This window comes from Halichoeres trimaculatus, unplaced genomic scaffold (assembly GCF_033239565.1).
Source record: "Halichoeres trimaculatus isolate MK-OKI-2021-1 unplaced genomic scaffold, fHalTri1.1 fHalTri1_scaffold_13, whole genome shotgun sequence".
NCBI classification, from domain to species: Eukaryota; Metazoa; Chordata; class Actinopteri; order Labriformes; family Labridae; genus Halichoeres; species Halichoeres trimaculatus.
The window spans coordinates 21,471,126-21,492,553 of NW_027437191.1; the positions used below are offsets into that span (position 1 = coordinate 21,471,126).

The 21,428-nt window shown below is 40.8% G+C and overlaps 1 protein-coding gene across 1 annotated transcript in view; it reads left to right on the forward strand.

The window, feature by feature from the left end:
- Positions 1 to 259: 259 nt before the first annotated feature.
- The window catches only part of dlgap2b (discs, large (Drosophila) homolog-associated protein 2b), a 93,292-nt gene continuing 72,123 nt past the window's right edge, over positions 260 to 21,428 (forward strand). The window contains exon 1 of the mRNA XM_074684606.1: positions 260 to 561. Coding sequence (XP_074540707.1) covers positions 420 to 561 — 142 coding nt within the window. The 5' untranslated portion in view covers positions 260 to 419. The remainder of the gene's footprint in view (positions 562 to 21,428) is intronic.

Consider the following 21,428-nt stretch of genomic DNA (forward strand, 5'->3'; position numbering starts at 1 on the left):
TATGTTTTATGATGACCTTTTAGGGCTTCCGTAACACACAAAACTTCCTAATGTAACACTTTTGTTCTGTCACCTAGTTAAGCTAGTTTAAAACAGAAATGACCGAAGTTTTTAGATAATTTTTCCCTCTTCTGAAGTTTATCTGTATTTATTTTTTTTAGAAGTCATTACTTATTTTTTTTATTGTGCCAAATAAAGTAGGCTACTGATTTCTATAGACGCAGACTTTGTGAAAATGGCGTCTGATATGAGCTGCCTTTACAGGAACAGCTGTGCTATCAGTGACCACAACAACAACATCAGTGCTGTATTATTCCTCTCCAGAGAATGAAGAGCGCCGCTGCATCGGAGCTCCAGGCGGACAACAAGACGCACACGGGTCGCCGTCATGAAGGAAAACTACGAGCTTTGTGCTGCAGATGTTTCTACCAAGCGAAGCAATGAACATTTTCACGGATACCGGGGGACATGATCGCCTCTCACTTCTTTACCGCCCGTTTACTATCGAAGAAGAAGAAGAAGTGACCTTCTCCGAGGAGGAAGATGTCAGCGCTGAAGAAGGTAAGGGAGGAAGAAGGTGCATAAAGCGAGCCTGCAGCTGAGGGGATTGTTATTGTTATAAGTGCACCTTCATGAGGAGAGGGGATGATGGGGATGATGGTGAAGGTTTGGCACGAGACGACGCACCTGGTTAGAGTGAAGGTGCGAGAAGTTCTGCAGAGCGTGAATGAGTCACTCACTCAATGACACCATGCACAGATCAGTCAATGAATGCACTCTGATGCATGCTGGAGTGAGACTACAGAACAAGTATTTGGAGGATGGTGTTTGTGAATATCTGTGTGTGTGTGTGTGTGTGTGTGTGTGTGTGTGTGTGTGTGTGTGTGTGTGTGTGTGTGTGTGTGTGTGTGTGTAGAGGCGACCCACATCCTTTCCCCCCAGTTTCTGTCTCTAAGTTCCCACATGTTCCCATTGTGCTGCTCCCCTTTTTCCAGTCAGTGTGTGTGTGCGTGCCTGTAGTGACTCAGCTGTATTGCACTCTATCTGTCATCCATCTTTTCATCTGTCACAGGTGTTACCATGGCTACTACAGACTCACTGCTGTCTTTTCTTTGAGAAGGACTCAGGTAAGAGGTGGGCGGGGGTGATTAAGTCCTAACATAATGAGGAGGTGTCACTCAGGCCGACATATGGCTTGTTTAATGACTTTAATGGAACAAAGAACTGACAGGTGTGTCAGCTTCCTTTTTCTAAAGAGGGATATTCTTCAAGCTCCTCTTTTCCACAGAACGCCTCAAAAAAGACTAAAACAATCCTATCTCAGTTCATTTCTTCAGGTAAACACTGATATTCCAAATCCTGTACGGCCACAGACACTGCGTTTATCCAAATCAAATTGAAAACACAGCAATGAGCCACATGACTGGCTCACACCAGGTGATGTTTTCAGCCATTTAGGCTCAGGCATACACTCAGTCAGCTCAGCACCTCTTAGGCTGACTCACATAATTACATCCAGATGTTTTGAATAGAACGAGTGCACCCACAAGCTTCAGTGGCAGGAAATGAGCTGAATTTAAAATAGATTTACTTGACAGAATATGTACTTACAAAAACAATTAGAAAGTTACATCGGATTTATTCCTGGTTTGCTTCTATCTATCTATCTATCTATCTATCTATCTATCTATCTATCTATCTATCTATCTATCTATCTATCTATCTATCTATCTATCTATATATATATATGTGTATCTATCTATCTATCTATCTATCTATCTATCTATCTATCTATCTATCTATCTATCTATCTATCTATCTATCTATCTATCTATCTATCTATCTATATCTATATATCTATATATATATGTTTAAAAAAAAAAAAAAAAAACTTCTTTTGCTCTCAGTAAATAGCATTATTAGAATTACATATAGGACCTTTTAGAATTAAGTATTTCTTATTGAGCTAAATTTAGCAAGGAAATAATATAAAATTCAGTCTAAGCCCCTGATGATGTAAATATAAAGCCATAATTGTGGCTCACAAGAACAAACAAACAAAAAGAAAATGTTCTAAATAAAGAATAACTTTATTTTTACCTTCTGAATTAAGCTCTTGATCAATAAATCTAAGCCAAGCTTATGCTGTACCATAGCTTGTAGTAACCTCTTTTGACCACAGTGTGGCAGAAGTTACATTTTAGGGTTACTGATCATTTTGCTAAACTTAAAGAGGAGGTATTCTGCCTTATCATATCCTAAACATGGATATAAAGTAGTAACACTGGATGTTAGAAAGAAAGGTCCAGGTTTTCAAACTGCTACATATCCATTTGTTGGAGAACTCCTCAAATCTGTCTGTTAACTACTCAATTGATGGGGACATCACATAAGGTCTCCTAACTTGTACACAACACATCTCCTGGCCTCTAGAGGGATGACCAATCAGAAGGAAGGGAAACTGTGGAGCGTAGAGCCTTAAAGAGACAAAAGCATCAAGACCTGACAGGGTATGTTGCAAATTTGGTAAAACAGGCATTAAAGGGTTAAAACCCCACAATTTTTAATCTGTGTAGCGAGAGCAATGCCAGGGACAACCAGATCAAACAAATCATATCATATTAATCCAAGATTCTGGCACACCTGAGGTTAATAATTTCACCTCTTCTTAATGACAGTGTGACAAAAACACATCTGTACAACATGGATATTTTTCAAGTATTGCTCTCAATTTCTTTGGAGACAGAAAACCGTTGGATTGGCAGTTGATGGCTCACCATTCACCAAAAGTGTTGAGCAGACAAAGTGAGAGAAAATACTGAGTGTTTTTTTTTTTAAAGAAAAGGAGCAGAGCTAAAGAAATGTTGATCAACACACTGTGAGCTTTGTCAGAGTGAGAAAGCTCAGACAGATACAGCTATTGTTATCTAAATCTGTCAAGAACAGCAATAGAGAAAAAAATCAGTGTTTCTCTTTAGCGTGTTAAGTTTGATGCTTTGATGTTAACTTGCACCGCAGGAACGCTGATACTCATTATGGGAGTCATACAGAACAGTTTTTAGCTGCTCAATTCAATGATTTTGAAATCGATAAAACGGTAACGTTGGTGTCAACTTGTTTGTATAATTAGCTGGTAGCCAGGTAGTGAGCAGGATTACATGAGATGAGTGCCTGTTTCAGAAAAATAGAATCACCTTAGCATAAAAAGTGTCCTCTGTGACTCCCTCCCTGTTAGGATATATTTGCATAGCCACCTGTTCATTATATATTATCTCCTAGCTCATTAAAACATACTTCTTTAATCAGAACCGGTTGGCTCAAATTTTAAACTGTTGCTTTTAAATGAAATAAAGAAAAACCTAAACCCCGAATTAACTGGTCATTCCAGCCACTAGGAGGCAGCATGTCCTATTAAACATATTTCTTTACAATCTACTTTGTATGGCAAGTTTAAGAGTAAAACTTTCCCATTAATTTGGAATGGAAATTTCACCAACACGAGCAGTGAGCTGGAACCCAAAAGGTGAAGTTGAGGGCTGGGGACAGAGCTGCAAGATGCTAAAACTCTCTGTAGATTCAGTTTGAGTGGAAGAAATTTTTTTGTTCTGGTTAGTTTTAAGTCTGAGCTCACATCACGACTCTTCAAACAGAGAGGCAGGTATTTAGGACAGCAGAATCAACCTCTAACAGTGCAGTGGAGGTATTAGCTGTTATGATGTGAGGATAATTTGGGCATGGAGCGTAAAGGGGATAGTTGTTAATTACCTAAACTCTGCACGACTCCCTTCCTCAGCAGAGGTCAAAGCACCAAGAAACATCCCAGGGGTCTGCCTGCTTTTGTTTTGGCTTCTTTTGTGCACCTAGATGATCAAATGCTGGCTCACATCAGCACAACCTGAAATATTATCAGTATCTTTGTGATGCTTTGAAGCTAAGGGCAGAAAGGGAAGAATAAAAGAGTCATTTTCATTTATAATATTACTTTTCATACTTATAAATAACTCAGACTGGTGGCACAGCAAGAAAAAACAACCACTTTGGAATAAGGTTTGGCTATTTTTATTCCCTCTGCTCATCAATTAAGGGGGTACATCTAGCACACGAAGCGTAATAAGAAATAATAGTTTGCATTAAAGTGATTCTTTCTAAGTCACCATTGGTGGGTTAAGCTGTTGGATTTCTCATGTATGTGTTCATTGCGTTCTGAGGACTCTCGAGTCTTTCCATCGGGCTGACGGTGGAGTTTCAGCCAAAGCACACTCAGAGATTATCAGTGAGTTAATCATGTGTTGGGTGCTGCTGTGGTTTTACAGGCTTTGTCAGCACAAAGGCTCCAGATTAAGTGAGCAAGACAACAGGAACGTCTCTGCTGGTTTGATGTGTGTAACCTAAAGAACCGTTGGCGTTTATTTTCTCTTTCTTTCTTTCTTTCTCTATCAGCCAAATACACAAAACTTCCTCCTCACCATATCTTACTCATCACTTTCTGAAGGTTGAGGCAGGATGTTAATGAGTGTGTAGTGGAGCATCTTAAAGAGTATAAAGTGAGCAGGCTGTGCAGTGATGCTGTTTATGACATTTTGTGAAGAAGCTTTCTGCTTGACAGTGAGTGTGGTCAAATTAAAAGGTTTTTTTCTATGAGCTTTAATTTAGACAACAGTTAAAGCTCAAATACATACATCACTAATCCGTCCTGAAGCCCCTTTTTCACTGAGGAACCACTAGGTGGGGCTGTTTACTTGGTAAAGTATTCACAGGCTGCTTTGACAAGCACACTGGTTTTTCACAGAATTTGAGCTGCTTTGTGAAAACTTTCTTTTCCAGCTTTCTTCTGATGCCAAATAGTTTGTTTCACTCAAATGGTTCATTTACTGGAACTCTTCAGACTGTGCTCAGAAAAAGATGAAATCATTTATTCATGAGGAGTCTTTTTTCAGTATTTCATTTGAACCTTTAAAACAACCTGTGATGGCTTTTGTGGTTCTAGAGTTCATCCCTTTGGAGGAAAATGTCTCTTTTAGTAACTTTTTTTGTTTGGATAAAACCCATTTTTTACTCTTTTGCAATTAAGAGAAAAGATCCGTTGACAGAATCAAAGGAGGTATCTCATTCCAAAACTTGGAGTTTTCACACAGTACCCTCAAAGGCCCTGTGAGGACATAATAAGTGATCGAAAAGCAGTTTCTACATTCTCTTTGATGACACTACTCTGGTACAGTTAAGCTGGGAGAAGTAAGATCTGTCTTTAATCATGAGGAAACTTTTTTTAAAAATTCAATTTAATTTATGTAAGTACTGGTGGACTCTGGAGGTGGACTGTCAAAAAGACAAAGGAGGTCAGAGCAAAAAAAATGTTAAACAGGAGAGTCATAGAGCACGAGCTAAACCACTGCTTAAATTGTTTGTGATAATGTTCATTCCAACCCACATGCAGCAGTTATTCTGCAGTGGTCTGTTCAAACTTAAGAGTCTATGGATGAAATGAAGAACCAGGTTACATTAGCTCTGCTTGGTGAGGTTGGAGTTGGTAGACGTGCACTGGTTAGGACATAACCAAGATACACTTACGTTACACATTAAAGACACTTCTCAGAGCACTGAGCTGTGAGGAACACCAAAAGATAGTCTGCTCACCTTCTGGAAACTAAACTACACACTTATTTTACAAAGTTTGATTGTTGTCACCTTTCAAACTACAGATCTATGTAACAACAAATATACACCTTATCTGAACAAGAAGATCTGATCTCCAAAACAAATGCATAGTGGGTGGTGGTGTTAATGGGAAATGGAGTATTCATCATGCAAAAGCTTGACTGATTCCAGCCAAAGGTGTCTGCAGTCAACACTAATGGGTAGCCCTCAAAGAGCCTTTAAATGTAAAGCGGATTGGCATTTGGTTCCTGTACTTTTTCAAAGCACCAGAGAAGTCCCCTTTGGGGACTAAAATGAGTCCTTTTGGACTTCACCTCTAACCCTGGCAGGGGAAATGCACAGAGTTCTTCTAAAAGTCCCTGAGGAAAGTTCTGGCTGTGGAAACTAAGCTTTAAGAAACTGTAAAGGTCTTTCAGGTCACTCTCTGCTGTTTGGAGAGTTTAAAGAGTACATTCAGCATCAGCCTAAGATTTTGGAGCAGAACCTGGCCCTCAGCTTCCTCTTGATTTTTTTTCCCCCAAAGATGAGAACAGAAAATATCATGTCTGTCATAGGTTTGCAAAGAGAACACTGTCAGCGCAGAATCTCTGTCTCTTTCCCGAACACTCGCCTTCAGAGAGGAAGAAAATTAATCATCATTCAACGTCACACGGTTTTATCTTTCTACATGAGCTCTGCGTGTCCTTGCTTTTCTATCTGCACCAGCTCCTGATGACATCTTTTTCATCTGGAGGAGGAGGACTCATATTTCTATCTCTTCCCTGCACTTCTTCAGAATACCAATAAGTTTACATTAAGGCTCAAAATCAATATGATCCTTTCCAAATCTGTATTCATTCCCCCTTAGATTGTCTCTCAACCTCAGAGGCTGAGCTGTGCCGTAGGACAGAAAAGAGTCTGGTGAAGGAGGGAGGACGTGAGGGGAATGTGAGGGCCCGCCGACTTGCAGATGAAGTGATGTGATATTCTGTTGGTGGAGTTTGCAGTTCAAGTTCAGATAAGATGTGGTCTGAGGACTTTATGATGCAGTTAGCTGTGATCTGGTGATTGAAGCTCAGCTATCAGCTCTGACATGCTCCGGCTGTTTGTTTGTTTTATAACTTTCTTCACGGATTGGGGGTCACTGAAGCACCTGCACACAGCCTGAGAAACGTGCCTGATTTGGGTGACGTCAGCAGGGTCCCAACAAGACCAGGAAACGACTCCCTCCCTCTTGGTGAGAGGGGTGATGTCATCGCAGGGATAGTGTGAGGTTGGCTGAGGCGTTACTGAGCCTGACGTGTTATCACCAGAAGTATGACCACATGCACTGCTCATTAGAGGGACATGGAGCTGGGGAAGTGATCACCAAACGACAGGAGAGCAGATTTGTGAGTGGTTATAAACCCTGTCAGAGGGTGACGGAGTGTGAGGGACAGACACGCAGAGACACAGAGATGCAGATGGAAACCCAGAAGGGCAGAGGGACAGCATGAGTGTGCATGCTGAATGGGATATGCGTGCGTGGAGCTACAGAGCTGCAGAATCCTGAATCCAGCAGATGGAGACTCCGTGTCCTTGTTTTGTGGTGATCCGTGGGAGCAACATGCAGCTCGCGCTGCTGCCTCGCACTGCTGCAGTGGAGGAGTAAATGCGGAGCCCAACACTGCTCCAGGTGATCCACAGCAGCCCAGCCCGGCAGACTGCTCCCTCCTTAGCCTTCCCTCTCCTCTTCCTCCTCCTCTTCCTCCTTCTCCTCCTCCACCTCCTCTTCCTCCTCCACCACCTCCTCCTCCTCTTTCTCCTCTGTCAGTGCTCCGTTCTTCAGAGGGCTTTGAAAAAATACCAAGAAAGGAGCAGAGAATCGGAGGAGAGACCCTGCTTTCCTCGTCCGTGCGCTGATGTGAAACACCTCTGCATGACTGTCCGCCGCTTTCCTGTCATTGTGTGAAGAGCCGCCGCGTATGTGCTCCAATGTCTCCGGAACATAGACTCGCTGCAAGGTAGGAAGACTTGGACTCATGCAGAAGAGATGATTTCTGTTTTTGCCTGAGAGACATTTTCTGTGTTTTCTGAGCATTCAGTGTGTGGGTGAATTTAACAGGTAGGGCAGAAGTTGCTACAGCAGATCGGGTGATTAGTATTCCATGCAGCGGAGAGAAGATCAAAACGCTGTCAGAGGCAGCTCTAATGTCAGATATGAAAAAAGGAGAGGAAAAGATTTTTCTTCTCCTCTTAAACCACAGTGATCTGAGCAGGTGTGTGCCCATATGTGTGTGTGTGTGTAACAGCATCCAGCAGGGTGGGAGGGATTGCTCCTAAACCGGGCTTCTTGATGGGCAACGAGGGGATTTTCATCCCGACTACAAGGCTGAGCAGCTCTCCATTGATCTTCTTACGGCTGCTAATGTCGCCACAGACTCCTTCTTCAAATATCTGTTATTCAATCATGCCAGTGACATAAGATTATGTAACACTTTTTATTGATTGTGATTGGCTGGAAAGAGGCAAATAGTTGTCTTTCTTCAGGGAGATCTGCTCGTCTTCGTATGAAAAAGAATTCAACATGATGACAGGAAACAAAAGGGGAGATAAGGATAATGGTAGATGAGGACAGGAGCACGGGAGGAGGTGCAGGGGGGGAGACAGAGAGGGGGTAAGATAACTTACTTCATACTTACTTACTTCTGAATGAATGCCGATGTGCAGGCCAGCCACTGAACACTATGATCACTTCCAAATCCTGATATCTCTCAATCACATGGGGGGGCTCTGGAGCCTGAAAGTCATAAAGTGTAAACCTGAGAGGGTTCAACAGTTGACCACACATGCACACACTGAACACACACACACAAAAGAAAGGCAGTGAAGCTGTCAAACAGCAGAATGCAGGATTTGGATATTACTGCAGCAGCAGCGAGTATCCATCTCTTTTTATGGCTTCAGGAAGGGTGTGTGTGTGTGTTCGAACATTTCATGGGGTCTGTTTTCTGCAGACATAAGCATGATTGTGTTGGTTTTCACCGGATTGGAGAAAAAGAGGTTTTGGCTTAAATTGCGTTGTTATTCCTGCAAAGCTCTGTCCTGTGATTGGAAGAAGATTTACTCTTCACCGCCAGCAGCTCCAATTTTCATGCCTGACTCTTATATATGCATGCATGTATATATGCACCCACACAAACTGCTCCAGCATCAACCGCCATCTCTTAGAAAACTGCACACGCACTGAGCTGAAGGCCCTCCTTCATCCATACAGTACACACAGGCATACTGGACTGAACCAGGCTGCTTCCCTGTGTGTATATGTATGTGTGTGTGTGTTAGCAAGGTGTCTGCAGATGTGCTCGTTTGTCATGTGTGGCATTAGAATGCAGAGGAGAATCTCAGAAGAGCAGCTCCTCGCAGCTCCCAGGTGCTTTCATACCGCTCTGATTCTCCGGCAGATACACTGGCATCCTGAAACGCCTCATTTAGCCGCTTCCCTGCAAAAAAAAGGCTGAAGTCCCCCCCCACCAAAAAAAAAAAAAAGAGTTATAGTGGTGAGGCCAGCCAGAAGCTGTGAGATAGTGTAGATTTATTGCACTAAACAATACAAAATGTTGGGCCAGATAAAAAACATATTGATAGAATTTGATGGTGGCTCGCTGGCAGGATGCAGAGTAAACTGTTCAACTTTTAGGAAACATTTTGCAGTGAGATTGAAGAACATTAAAACTCTCACCCCTATTTTACTGTTACTACATGGGCGGGTTCCAGCTTTGCTTGTCAATGGGACTGGAATCAGGGCTACTTGTCTTGGACTAGAGTTTGCTCATTGCCGGACAACTGTTTGTTTTTTTGTGTTTGAAGGCCAGGGTAGACCAGTTTTCCCCCATGTGTCAAGATTTATGCTAAGCTAACCTCCTTAACCGCCTGATAATTTCTTTAAAGCTCCTGTGAGGAGATTGTGATTGGTTCAAAAGCAAACTAAACGTGGTATAGATAGATGATAGAAGAAACAGCCATTCCTTTTACGTTCACCAAGCCACAGTGAGTTTTTAAAACAATACACTAAACCTAGTTATGTTCATGACAAGATTGACAAGGTAGGAACCAATATTGACTCAAGCTAAAAGTTCCCTACAGAAGCTTTAATTTAATTTGGACGTCAAGAAAATGAAAACCCAGTTTGTAACTTTCCAGATGTCTCAGATAATATTAGATCATAAATAGTATCTAAAGTTATTTTTTTGGTTGTGTAAAAAATAGAAAAAAAAACCTTGAGTGGTCATACACTGACAGATTCATTCTCTGCCTTCTATTTCTATCAAAAGCGCAGAAATTAAAAGATTAAAATTGTACTTTTCTCATAATGCCTGATAACATTTTGGAAGTTAAATTTGTTCCTTGCAGTGGTTTGAATCCAAAAGTTACAGTCACTTAAATGTTATCAAGCTGCTCCTGTAACTAGACAGTAAGTTTCCATTTCATTTGGACATCTTTTGATGACAAACTACCTCCAGCCTTCCTCAGAAGAGTCCGGGGACTACGCCTACTGTTGTCTAATCGTATGTCTTCTGAGGAAACAGGCGGAAGTTTCTAGTTGAAACATGTCGAAGTAAAACAAAAACACATCCAAATTCAAAAACAGAATCTAAGCAAATGTTTATGTCTTACTAGACTTAATGCAAGCCAGGACTCATCTTTTGTTTTTGAAACCAGATATTTTTCCAGACTTGTCAGGTGACTATGGCACAAAAGTCCAAAAAGGCAAGTTTCACTGCAAACAGAAATCAAATGCGTAGATGTCTGTTAATATTCATACAGTCATAGTAAATTTACCTCTTTGGACAGCCACAGAAGTTATTTGGGGTCAATCTTAAGGAAAGCTGGACTATATGGCCAAAAGTTATTTTCGGTTTCAATGAGTGGTTCAACAAATTAATGAATTGAGAGAATATTTTAAACATTTTTATTCATCCTAAAACTGCACCTGGTGTCAGATTAAACATTTCCTATTCCATCTTTCTTTTCAACTGTTTTTGTGAATTTTCATTTGACACACTTGATGAAACGGCTAATTTGTTTACACACCCTCTTAATTTTACTCTCACAGTGTGTTTGTTCGAGGGATTGAAGCTGCAGTGCATCTTTGCCGTTGATGGCATCCTTTTCTCTTTGTTTTGTTGCTGCGGGGGTTTGGAGGTCAGGAAGGGATGATTAACCAGCCATTAACTGACGAGCTGATTCATTGCTGGGTGCAGAGCGGGACAGCGATAGAAAATACCAGTTCTGTTAAAGTCTAAGTGCTGATCCCAGATCAGTTTGTGCCGAAGCTCATCTGTACTTCCTGATAAAGACAATACCTCAGAGGCAAAAACAGGCTCTGCTGGAACAGCTCGTTATCTGTGCTTGTTGAAAGGTTGGTTTTATCTTCATGGCAACATTTCACTGACCTTTTATTCAGTGTGAGGATGTTAGTGAGTCTTAATCTACGACTGCAAACAAAAAAAAGATGCTCCATTATGTAACTCCATCTCCTGTTGGTCTTTCTTTTAAAACAGTGGAACTAAATTAGTGAGAGATGACTGTTTCATTGAAAAGTTAGAGTGTTAATGACAACATCCTCTGGGAATGACACTTTCCAGAGCCCCTGCAGTTAAGTTGCGTTTAATGAGTCAGAGTTTGATTTTCTTTTGCAGATTACCCGTTTAAATCTACATTTGTTACAACTTCACATCTTTTCTCCCTCTTGTCACCATCTTCAATCTTGCTAGTGACACCTTGGCATTTCCTCCTGCTCCCTGTCAGTGTTGAGAACACAAAGGAGGACCTGAAAGACACTGTACTGTGTTGCATTCAGCACTTTAAAACACAGAAGTCTGTGCGGCTGAGATGCACAGATTGTGAGAATCAGAGCTGATAGAAACACTCATGTTTGAAAAGACAACTTAGCAGATGGCCTGTTCAAATACTGATGGTTTACTTTGCAGTGTATGCAGTTCATAGTGCCTGTTTTTTAGATAAACTATGAAATCTGCTAAAAATCATTGCTTAGTCCCTCCTTTACATCTCATGTAAATGTCGCAACGTGTCTTAAAATCTTCATGTTGCTGCTGGTAGAGACGTAATGCTCGTGCATAGCCGTCTTTTTTCACCCAAACACAGAAAAGTCATACAACTGAATATCAAAGAAGACTCAAAGCTCAACATTCAACGATCCAATCATCAAGTAACCAATCAAATGTAAGAACACAACTACAGGAGCACCCAACCAGTGTATAAAATACACAAAACCCATCACTGAAGTGAATCCATGTGAAATGCAGCATTTGTACAAGATGAAGGAGGTTTTGTTAGCTTAAGCTTCCTGAGTTCCACTTTTATTAGTTCTTTCAGGAACATGCTCATTGAAGTGTTTAACCATTTACTACCAAATGGACTTACAGTTACAGTTATAGGATCTGCTTCCTGAGAGTCAGCCAAGTGGCCTTGTTAGACCATTTTTAACAACAACCTGAAATGAAAGAATGACCTGAAATGTACTAAAAATGTTATAAAACCCAAAATGTAATAACTGACCCAAAATGGAACAAGTTGTAACATTTTTTGGTAACAGCAAAGAGTTTTACATTTTGGGCCCAGCTTCTTGTTATATTTTTGGTCATCCTTACAAATCGGGCTCTAATTAATTGGAGGAGGCTGTGAGAATGGTTTAACCATAGACTGTTAAAAAAAAAAAAAAAAAAAAAAAAAAAGGACATCATTTGGCTCTAAGTGAGGTTTCCACAAAACTGCTCTCCCTGGTGGCCAGCTGCTGTATAGGTAAAAGAAATCCATCTCCCCAATCATTCCAGATGAGCTGTCATCAAACTTGAAAAATATAATTAACCTTGTTGAAATGTTTCTCACATCTGACTGTTGAGATTTGATTTGAAGATATTCTTGGGCTGCCTTTTATTCAGCTCCTCTTTTTTCTGAAAAGTTTCATTTTCCTCCTTCCTCCTTTTTCCAGTTATAAGAGGTTAAAAACGACGCTTTACGTTGCGTTTAATGATGATTGGCGGCTGACCCTCTTGTGGACTTTTTTCGGGATTGTAAAATGTGTCGGGAGGGTGAGCCAAGAAGAGATCAGACTCTCGAAAGAAGATAGTTATTATCATTGTCGCCCGGCTTTACTCAGATTCTCTCTGAGTCCCTCGTAGCCTCTACAGCTAGACTCTGGCTGCCAATGGCAGTGCCTGTGATGGGGTATTTTGGCTTTAAAACCGCACAGTGGTAAATGGCGAAGCCACGCTGCCCACTCTATATACAGTCATTGGGGTTAACCAGCAGCAGTGGAGTGTGAGTAGCATAAAAGTATCAAGGAGAGTGAAGTAATGTTCAAATACACCACTTCACGGTTAGAAAGAGCTGTGATTGGTTGAGTGATTTCAGTGTACTGCATGAACTGAAACCAGCTTCATTTTGTGCAGTGTTGACCAAACATTTTTTAGCTGTGATTCTTTGTATGAATGAAAGTAGTTGGCTTTAATAGACTGAGATGAATTGTTTCCAATAAACTGATCTGAAACTAGATTGAGCTGTGTTGCTGTTCCCTGACTGTTAGTCCGAGCTCAGGTCTTGAGTTGATCGTAGGGATAGGCACTACAGTCACTGCTCCTTCCGCCAGGTGCATCACTCTCTGTGCATACATGTTGGAGACTTATGCTGAGTTACTTTGACCCAGCAAAGTTTGCTCTTGACTTCTGTTTTTGTGCAAAATGTCAGAGAAGGTATTCATGGGGTGTGGTTCTCTCTGATCCTGAATCTGTAAACCACACCATACTTTCTTCTTCTTCTTCTCCTTTTAAAAAGCTTTTATATGTGCTACAGTTACTGTAAGCCAGTTGTACAGCCATTACCTGGTAAATAAAATCCTCTAAGGTAGGAAATTGTCACATGGCTTATTTGATTCTTTACAAATTACTACGCTAAAGTATTCGATTGCTCTAAAATATTTAGTAATCCCCAGTTGAGAATTGGAGTACCAGGACATGGAAGAGAAAGTCTGGGCTCTGTTTGGTGTTATGCTATTTTGTAAGCCTAGATATGTTGGCCCTCGCTCTTAGGAGCTGAATCTTTTCAGACAACCGTTTCTGAAACTGAGCTGGAAATAATCTCTGATTAAAACTCAAACATTTTCAGTTAAATTCAATAAAAGAACAAATTTTGGCCTGCCAAGGAAGTTATGTTTTTGGGAGAATTTGTCTGTTTGTCTGTGACTATAACTCAAAAAGTAATGAACAGATCTTGATGAAATTCTAAGGAAATGTTCAAAATAGTATAAGAAAGAAGTGATTAAATTTTGGAGGTGATCCGGATCACCGTCTGGATGCAGGATTTTTTTTTAAGATTCTTTATCATTGTGAGACAGGGCTGTTTTCAGCATATTTGTATAAAACTCCACGATAAATAGTCTGATTGCTTTCTGACAGATATAAAAGTACGATTCAGATCCTGGCATTATTCTGGATAATAAGATCCGGAATATGAAATATGTTTTGGGTCATCATAATTTTTAACACTGTTAGGTAGGGTGACCATATTTTGATTTCCAAAAACGAGGACAACGGCACCGGCCTCGAGGCACAAATTCAGACAGGCTTCTTATATTCTTAATATTTTCACTGCCCCGTGGTTACTCCCGTCTGTGGAAACACCACAGTACTGGATTTTTTTGAGTGCTTCATGAGTGACTTCAACAGAATGGGGGGCTATTACACCTAGAGATGGGTACCGAATCAGGTACTTCTAAAGGTACCGACCGAATTCTGTCAAAAGTACAGAGTACCGATTCATGTAAAATCAAAAGGTACCACGTTTGGGTACCTGAACACATCCTTGTGACTGTGAGGAAGTGAAAGAATAGTCGATTTTCCATGATGGACATGAACACAGCATTGCAAGGGTATATACTGAAGGATATATATGTTAAATTGAAAAAAAAAAAAAAAAAAAAAAAAAAAAAAAAAAAATATATATATATATATATATATATATATATATATATATATATATATATATATATATATATATATATATATATATATATATATAATATTGTTAAAGAAATTGATATTTTTTACCACATAACTACAAAAGAGTACCGAAAATTTGTACCTTTGAGCACTGGTACCGATTGCCAGGTACCGGGCATTGGTGCCAGCACTCCTAAACTTTTTAGCAACGTCAGAGTCAGGAAATGTCTTTTTTTAGCAAGGCACTGGTACAATCCATGGACCTGTAGCTGTTGTGGTGTTTTACAGTATGAAATGCCATTGTCATGTCATGTTTTTCGGTGTCCATGTGAGCTTTGAGATCTCCAGCACCTTTGTTGGACACTGAGACATATGTGCCAGCTTTGCACACGGTTCACTCCGCCTCCCACTTGTCCCGATCGGGACGGTATGTCGGAAATTTTTTTTTGCAGTTCATCTGTGAAGCTGCACTTACGCTTAGGCATCTTCCGTGCAATACAGCTCCGCTGTCTAAACAGCCCCGTCTTCTCCGCTCTCTGTCTATGTCTCTCTCTCTCGCCTTCTCTCTGATCTTCTCACTCTCTACGTGTGTGCACGCGCAGAGCAGACCTGCCCACAAGGCAGCCTCTCGGTAAGTGATGCGCATGATGGTATTGTTTGCAAGCGGCGGTCAATTTACGGACGCGCGTAATGGTCCTACGAAAATCGGTGAACACCGGACATTTTCGTGAATTTATTAAACCCGCCCGGACACCCCGGACAGGACGTAAAAAGTGGACATGTCCGGGCAAAAGAGGACGCTTGGTCACCCTACTGTTAGGTAACAAATTATTGCACAAGCCTGCAACTAACATCAAATTGTAGCAGACAGTCTGCTGAAAGGGAGTATAACATTAAAGTAAGATTTAAGTGTTGCATGATAATCGCTTAATGCTTAATGGTCTGCGCTCTCTGAGTGCTTTTCTAGTTTTTATATAAAATACACTTATTTTAAACCAGCAGCCTGAATCATTATCTTGACCATACACTACTTTCCTTTGCTGCTGCAGAGACACAGGACCTCCAGGGGAATCATTAAAGTTTCACCACAGCTCAGTGTTTCCAGCTCTCCTGATGTTCTGTCCTGCTACGGGAAGAAAACACCAGAAAGAGAAAATAAAGAGAGAGTTGAGCTGGATGGAAATATCCAGAACTAAGTTCCCAGTTTAATCCCTCCTAGTGGTGCTTGGTACAACACCATGTTAGGTAGCAAGAGAAGCTGTGTGGGTGTACGAGTGAGTGGAAGAGTGAATATGAGTTGAATATAGAGAGCATTCAGAGGAGTGAGCTGCTTATTGGCAGCAAAAAGCACGACTGATACTACGGACTGTTTTTTGCTAAGAACATGTGGAAACACACACTCTGCTGCTCACATCTGACTCCTGTTGATAACCTTGAATTACATAAATCTCAGGAGATAGAGGGAAGTATTTGGAGGATACAAATAGTTTGTAGAAACGTGTGTGTCGACCACGTGACCAGACTGAGCCTAGTGTAACAAGGAAGCGGCGTTAGCATGAATTATTTTCTCCTCATCTCTTGATAAAGGGATTTAAGACATCCCTTTTGTAGTGTTGAGCCCATTGATAGGTGTGTTTGACTACAGGTCACATTTACCCATTCACACAGAAGGTCGAAGCTGCTGTGCATCGTTGCCATGAATACAATCGGATCCCTTTGACTACAGCTGCGACTCTGGGTTCTTGTTTCAGATTGTGACTCATTTTGATTTAAGTAGTTTCATGCTAATTTTCTAGACTTCTTATTGTGCCTCTGTGGTAGCTTCATATGATTTACTGCTCAAAAACAGGTTACTGCTACTGTCTCTTTAAAAGCTTTGACACACGACAAAGTTGTGTTTGTCTTTGTAAAAATGATTAATTTGCCCTTTTTTAGGAGTTTGACCAGTTTGTGATGTCACAAATCTGGCTAACCATGTGTTAAACTCGCTCCTCCTTCCGATCCCATACACCCAGAACAAGACGTATCACATCCAAAGTTAGCAATCAAGGTAACCCACTCTGCTTCTAAAATAGCAGCCAAATGTACGTTTCTCCTCGCTGTATCGCCACATTGTACGCGGTTTGATATCACATGACCAATCGTGAGACTTGCTTTCTTCCAAAGTTAGCATGAACAGTTTTCAGTTCGCAGAGCTCATTTTTCTCTGGGGGGGATTTTTGAATCATCCGAGCTTTTTGCCTAAAGAAGGATTTGAATTTCTGTGTCAGCTTTTAGTGACTGTACAAATCCAGGATGTTACACGGGTAAGTGTGAGGAGTTGGCAGGAAAATCGATGACAAGCGAGGATGAGGACTGTGTTAGTGTGTGCAGATATCTCGCAATCTGGATTCATGGTGCACAGGAGGAATACCTGTGAGTTCAATGAGTGCAGTCAGTACTTTGAGGAAACCCCTCACCCAGGTGTGTGCGTGTGTGTGTTTGTTTCACGAAAAATCTGTTGCAATTAATAATGGAATCAGCTGCCTGCTGTGCGGTGTGGTTTAGCTTCCCTAATGAGGACTGGATCCATCCTCAGCCTCTGACAGTACGCCGAGTGGAGTATGCTGCTCTCCAGCCTGTTTCCATGGAGATACTCAGGAGCTGTAGCGTTTTTTTTTTCTCTTCTCCCCCTTCTGCTGTACGTTCTACCAAACAGTGCAGCTTCATGAGAGGGATCTGGGCCAGTGTGTGTGTATGTGTGTGTTTGTGTGTGTGTGTAAGCATGCAAACGGGGAAGATTTAATGGCATTTTAACAGGCACACACAAACACATATGGTGCCATTGATGGAAATTCTTGTGCTATTGTGGTAGAATTGAGCACCTCTGTGACGAATGTGCAAATGTGTGTGTGGCTCAATGCTTCCTGTGGTGTGTGATTGAATATTGTGTAAGTGTGTGTGTGTATGTAATGCTAGTAGAAGCTGCTTATCCTGAGGCTCTGCTGTTATAAACGTCCATGTGTGAACGTGTTGGTGTATGCCACCGGAGGCTGAATTATGGAGTATGAGTGGTCATTGACAGTGTGTGTTTGTGCATATTGTGTACATGCGATAGTGGGTCAGAGTGATGAAGAGCGTGAGATCGGGAGAGTGAGGAGGCGTGAGAGGTTAGGAAGGGAGAGACGGAGAAACAGAAGGTGAAAAGACTCAGAAAATGATGGATCTGTAAGGCTAACCACATAAGCCATGAAATCCTCCTGTGTGCTGTTTTATGTGGATGGTTACTGTATACGTTTCCCCGCAGGCTGCTAAACTCAGGGCTTCTGTGGTTCTTGCTTACAAGGTGACAGAGGTGACAAGTGATTCCTGGCCAGACAAAGAGGCCACCACGGGGGACGGAGCGTGTCGAAAATAGCTCCTTAAAAAAAAAAGGCTCCTTCAGTGTAGGCAGAATGATGCAGTGCAGACCTGAGCAGAGAGTCCCTGCCGTAGAAAGGCCAGGGCAATCCCTGTAGCGACAGGCTTTCTAATCCTGAGGCTCTGCTCAGTCAATATGCACCCAGCATGGATTTGAAGGGTAGATCTGCATTTTGATTCAGGGATCACCATCTTATTGACTCAGGTGGAGCTGCTTTTTGAGCTTTGAAACTGTAAAGTTTTTTGGACAAACTTTGATCTAGAATTGTGTGTTCAAAGAGCCACAAAAGCTGGGAGATACTCAGTCTGCAGTCCTAGAAGACTGAGCAAACGTCACATAGTCATGCACCTGTAGTGGAAGTGCTAGCCTATAAGTGAGCAACAGTTGCTTACTGACACATCAGAAGAGAAGAAATGAAGCTAGGAATAAAACATTACAAAAACAGACACATTTTAAGGTTGTTTTTTTTTTGGACCAGAGGGTCCAAATTTCAGTTCTTGGGTGACAAAAGTGCCATCCTGGCCTTGTTTGTTGTCTTACCACCTTCTACTGGTCTGGCAGTGTAGTGCATTTCCTTTTTTTTCCATACATCACCGGCCTGATTTTAATCAAACATGCAGTTCTCAGAGATATTCTATCAAGACCATGGATCATGTTAGCTTCAATGATATCCTGTAAGGTTGTCCAGCAGAGAAGGATATCTGGTCTGATGGGGGGAAAATGTCAAAAAAAATCTTTATTTCCTTAAAAATAATGTGAAAAGGAGCCATCCTCTTAAATTTGGGGTCTACATTTGTACATCACAAGTTCACAGCAGTGCATAAAGTCAAATATCACATTTACTGACAGACACGGGGTCACACAAAAAAACAGTGGCACCTGAATGTCGTCAGACTGCTCAAGTTTGCTCAACAAAAGCTACAGGAAAACACTTTTCTGTTGATCTTAAAAACTGAGAGGAAACATTGTCAAACTTCAAATTCTGTCTTAGAGAAATGGTAAAAAAGGTGACTGCATACTGGTTAGAGCGGAAGGGTAAAAGGCAGTGAAAACATAAGACATGGCGATCTTGTGGTCCTAAAGCACAGAATTAATCAACATCACAGTCTCCAAAACTTGATAGGAAGGACGTCTGAGGGAATATTGAGCAACAGGAGGATTATGCAGGATGACCTATAGAGGGATTATTTGTTTATCAACAACGGCGGGTGCCGATGTGGAAGAGTTAACCACCAAAAAACACATTTTTAACTTGATGTCATCACTTTGACGGATGGCAAAATGCTCCCAGGTTTGTGAAATAGCAGTGAGTGGACAGAAGACATCAGTAAGTGAACAGATATTAGGTGGACAGACGTTTTGGCAGAGAAACCTAGCGTGTTCCCAGAGAGGAAACACAACTCTCACTTGATGCTCATGACGGCATTATCTGTGGACACTTATCAGACTGTGACAAACCAGGATGTAAACATTGTTTCATAATATTCCCTAATTCTACTTTGGTCATAACATCTGTTTCTGTTAATCATAATTTATAGGTTCACTCATTATTTACTGTCTACATTGAGTCCATGTTTGTTCAGAACCTCAGCCCCAAACCAACTTTTTTATTAAATAAGCTAAGTCATATCTGTATTTTGAGTATCAGCAGTTATTATTGCTTGTTTGCAGTCAAACATGGTTAACTGAGGTTGGATAATGAATACACATTTAATGTCACACACGCAGACGTTGCTGGTGTATCAGTGTAAAGTGTGACCCTGTTAACTGGTGACTCTCGGCCGTTAATCACGGCTGGTGTCGGCTGAAAGTCACCAGTTAGCATGGTCGCTGTTAACGCCGAAACACTGGTTGTGCTGTAACAGTCGAAACTTGACAGAAGTTGCCTCTATTGTGTATTATTGTTTTTGACAGCTGTCCATAGGTTGAATTCAGTGTTTGAAAAATGCTAACTCGTCTGAATGAATGGAGAGCTCCTTGTCCAATCCTAGTGTTGACGTGCTGCCTCATGTTTCACTTTCAGATAAATAGCTACATTAATAAATCTGTAATTTCCTTTTTGGATCACAGTGTTGGTGTAGTTTGGGTTTAATGGCTCATAATGTCTAGTATTCAGAGAGTATGCCTGATTATTTACTTAACATAATTGGAACAGAGGAAAAAAGTGGTCATCAACTAAAAAGTCAAAACTATGAAGTGTGCTTAAGATTCGTATCTTTAAGATTTAAAGAAGAACATTTCTATGCCACCAAATCTGGTGCAGTAAATTTGGACAAAATATCAGTGTGCAAAAGAATTGTGGTCCTAACCTGGGTGATAATAAAATCTATGTGGAGGCTAAGTATCAATATTTTGATTAAAAAATATGGCGCTTTAACTTGGTTTCCAGCAACTCCATGAGATGAAACTGTTGGACGGCAGTTTTATTGATCTTTGTCTTTAAAAGTTTATTTTAAAATTTTCAGCTTATCAGATAATGTGATGCATTGACTCATGATCCCCTTTTCTATTTATCAACTCTCGTGGTTTTGCATTGTGGTGATATTTTCAGTATCATGTGCAAAGTATTGCATATTGCATCGAATCATGAGCTGCCCAGAATTTCCCTTTACAAAAAAGGTTGACTTCACTAAAATATAAAGCATACACACCTGGAAACTGGACCTGATGAGAGGTGAAAACAAGCTGTAATTTTTACCTGCAATAATAAAAAATCTAGTTCCTGGTGTTCAATGACTTATAGATTGGTTGAATTAAGTTTCTAACAGGGGCTTATTTAAACATGTGGCTCAATAACACCTGTCATCTTGAGTTTTGTTGAGTATTCACTCTTTATTTAGCCCTTGTTTTAGTTTCCACTCATTCCTAAGATCAATATGTTGTAATCCAGCTGTTGAGTGCCATGGTTTATCACCTGCAGGGAGCTGACTTTAAAGATCTTTCTCTGTAAGAAGTTTTATCTGGAGGATGGATGATGCAATGGGGGCAGTGAGATGTGGGTTTGAGGGTCAAACACTGAAATAAACATGACATTTGATGTTGATTCAGAACATTTCAGCATCTATAGCCTTGACTCATTATTAAAACTGAGTCTTTGATTAAAAGTTAACTGTGAATTTGAACTTGTGCCCTCAGGATTTTGAAAATCCAGCCTAAATACATCAACTCCCCCCAAAATAAAAAAAGCTGACATGAGATAAAACAGAAAATTGATTCATAAAGTAAATATGTCCTTGATTCAGTTTTTCCGTTTCACATTTGTTATTCACGCCACAGGGAGAAAAAAGACCAGAATCAGCTTTATCAAGCTATGTAGTTTTAATCAGTATTCCATCAAGCATGAAATTGATCTGAGTGTGAGTGTGTGTTCTCCCTGGTAGCATCCATAGTGAACG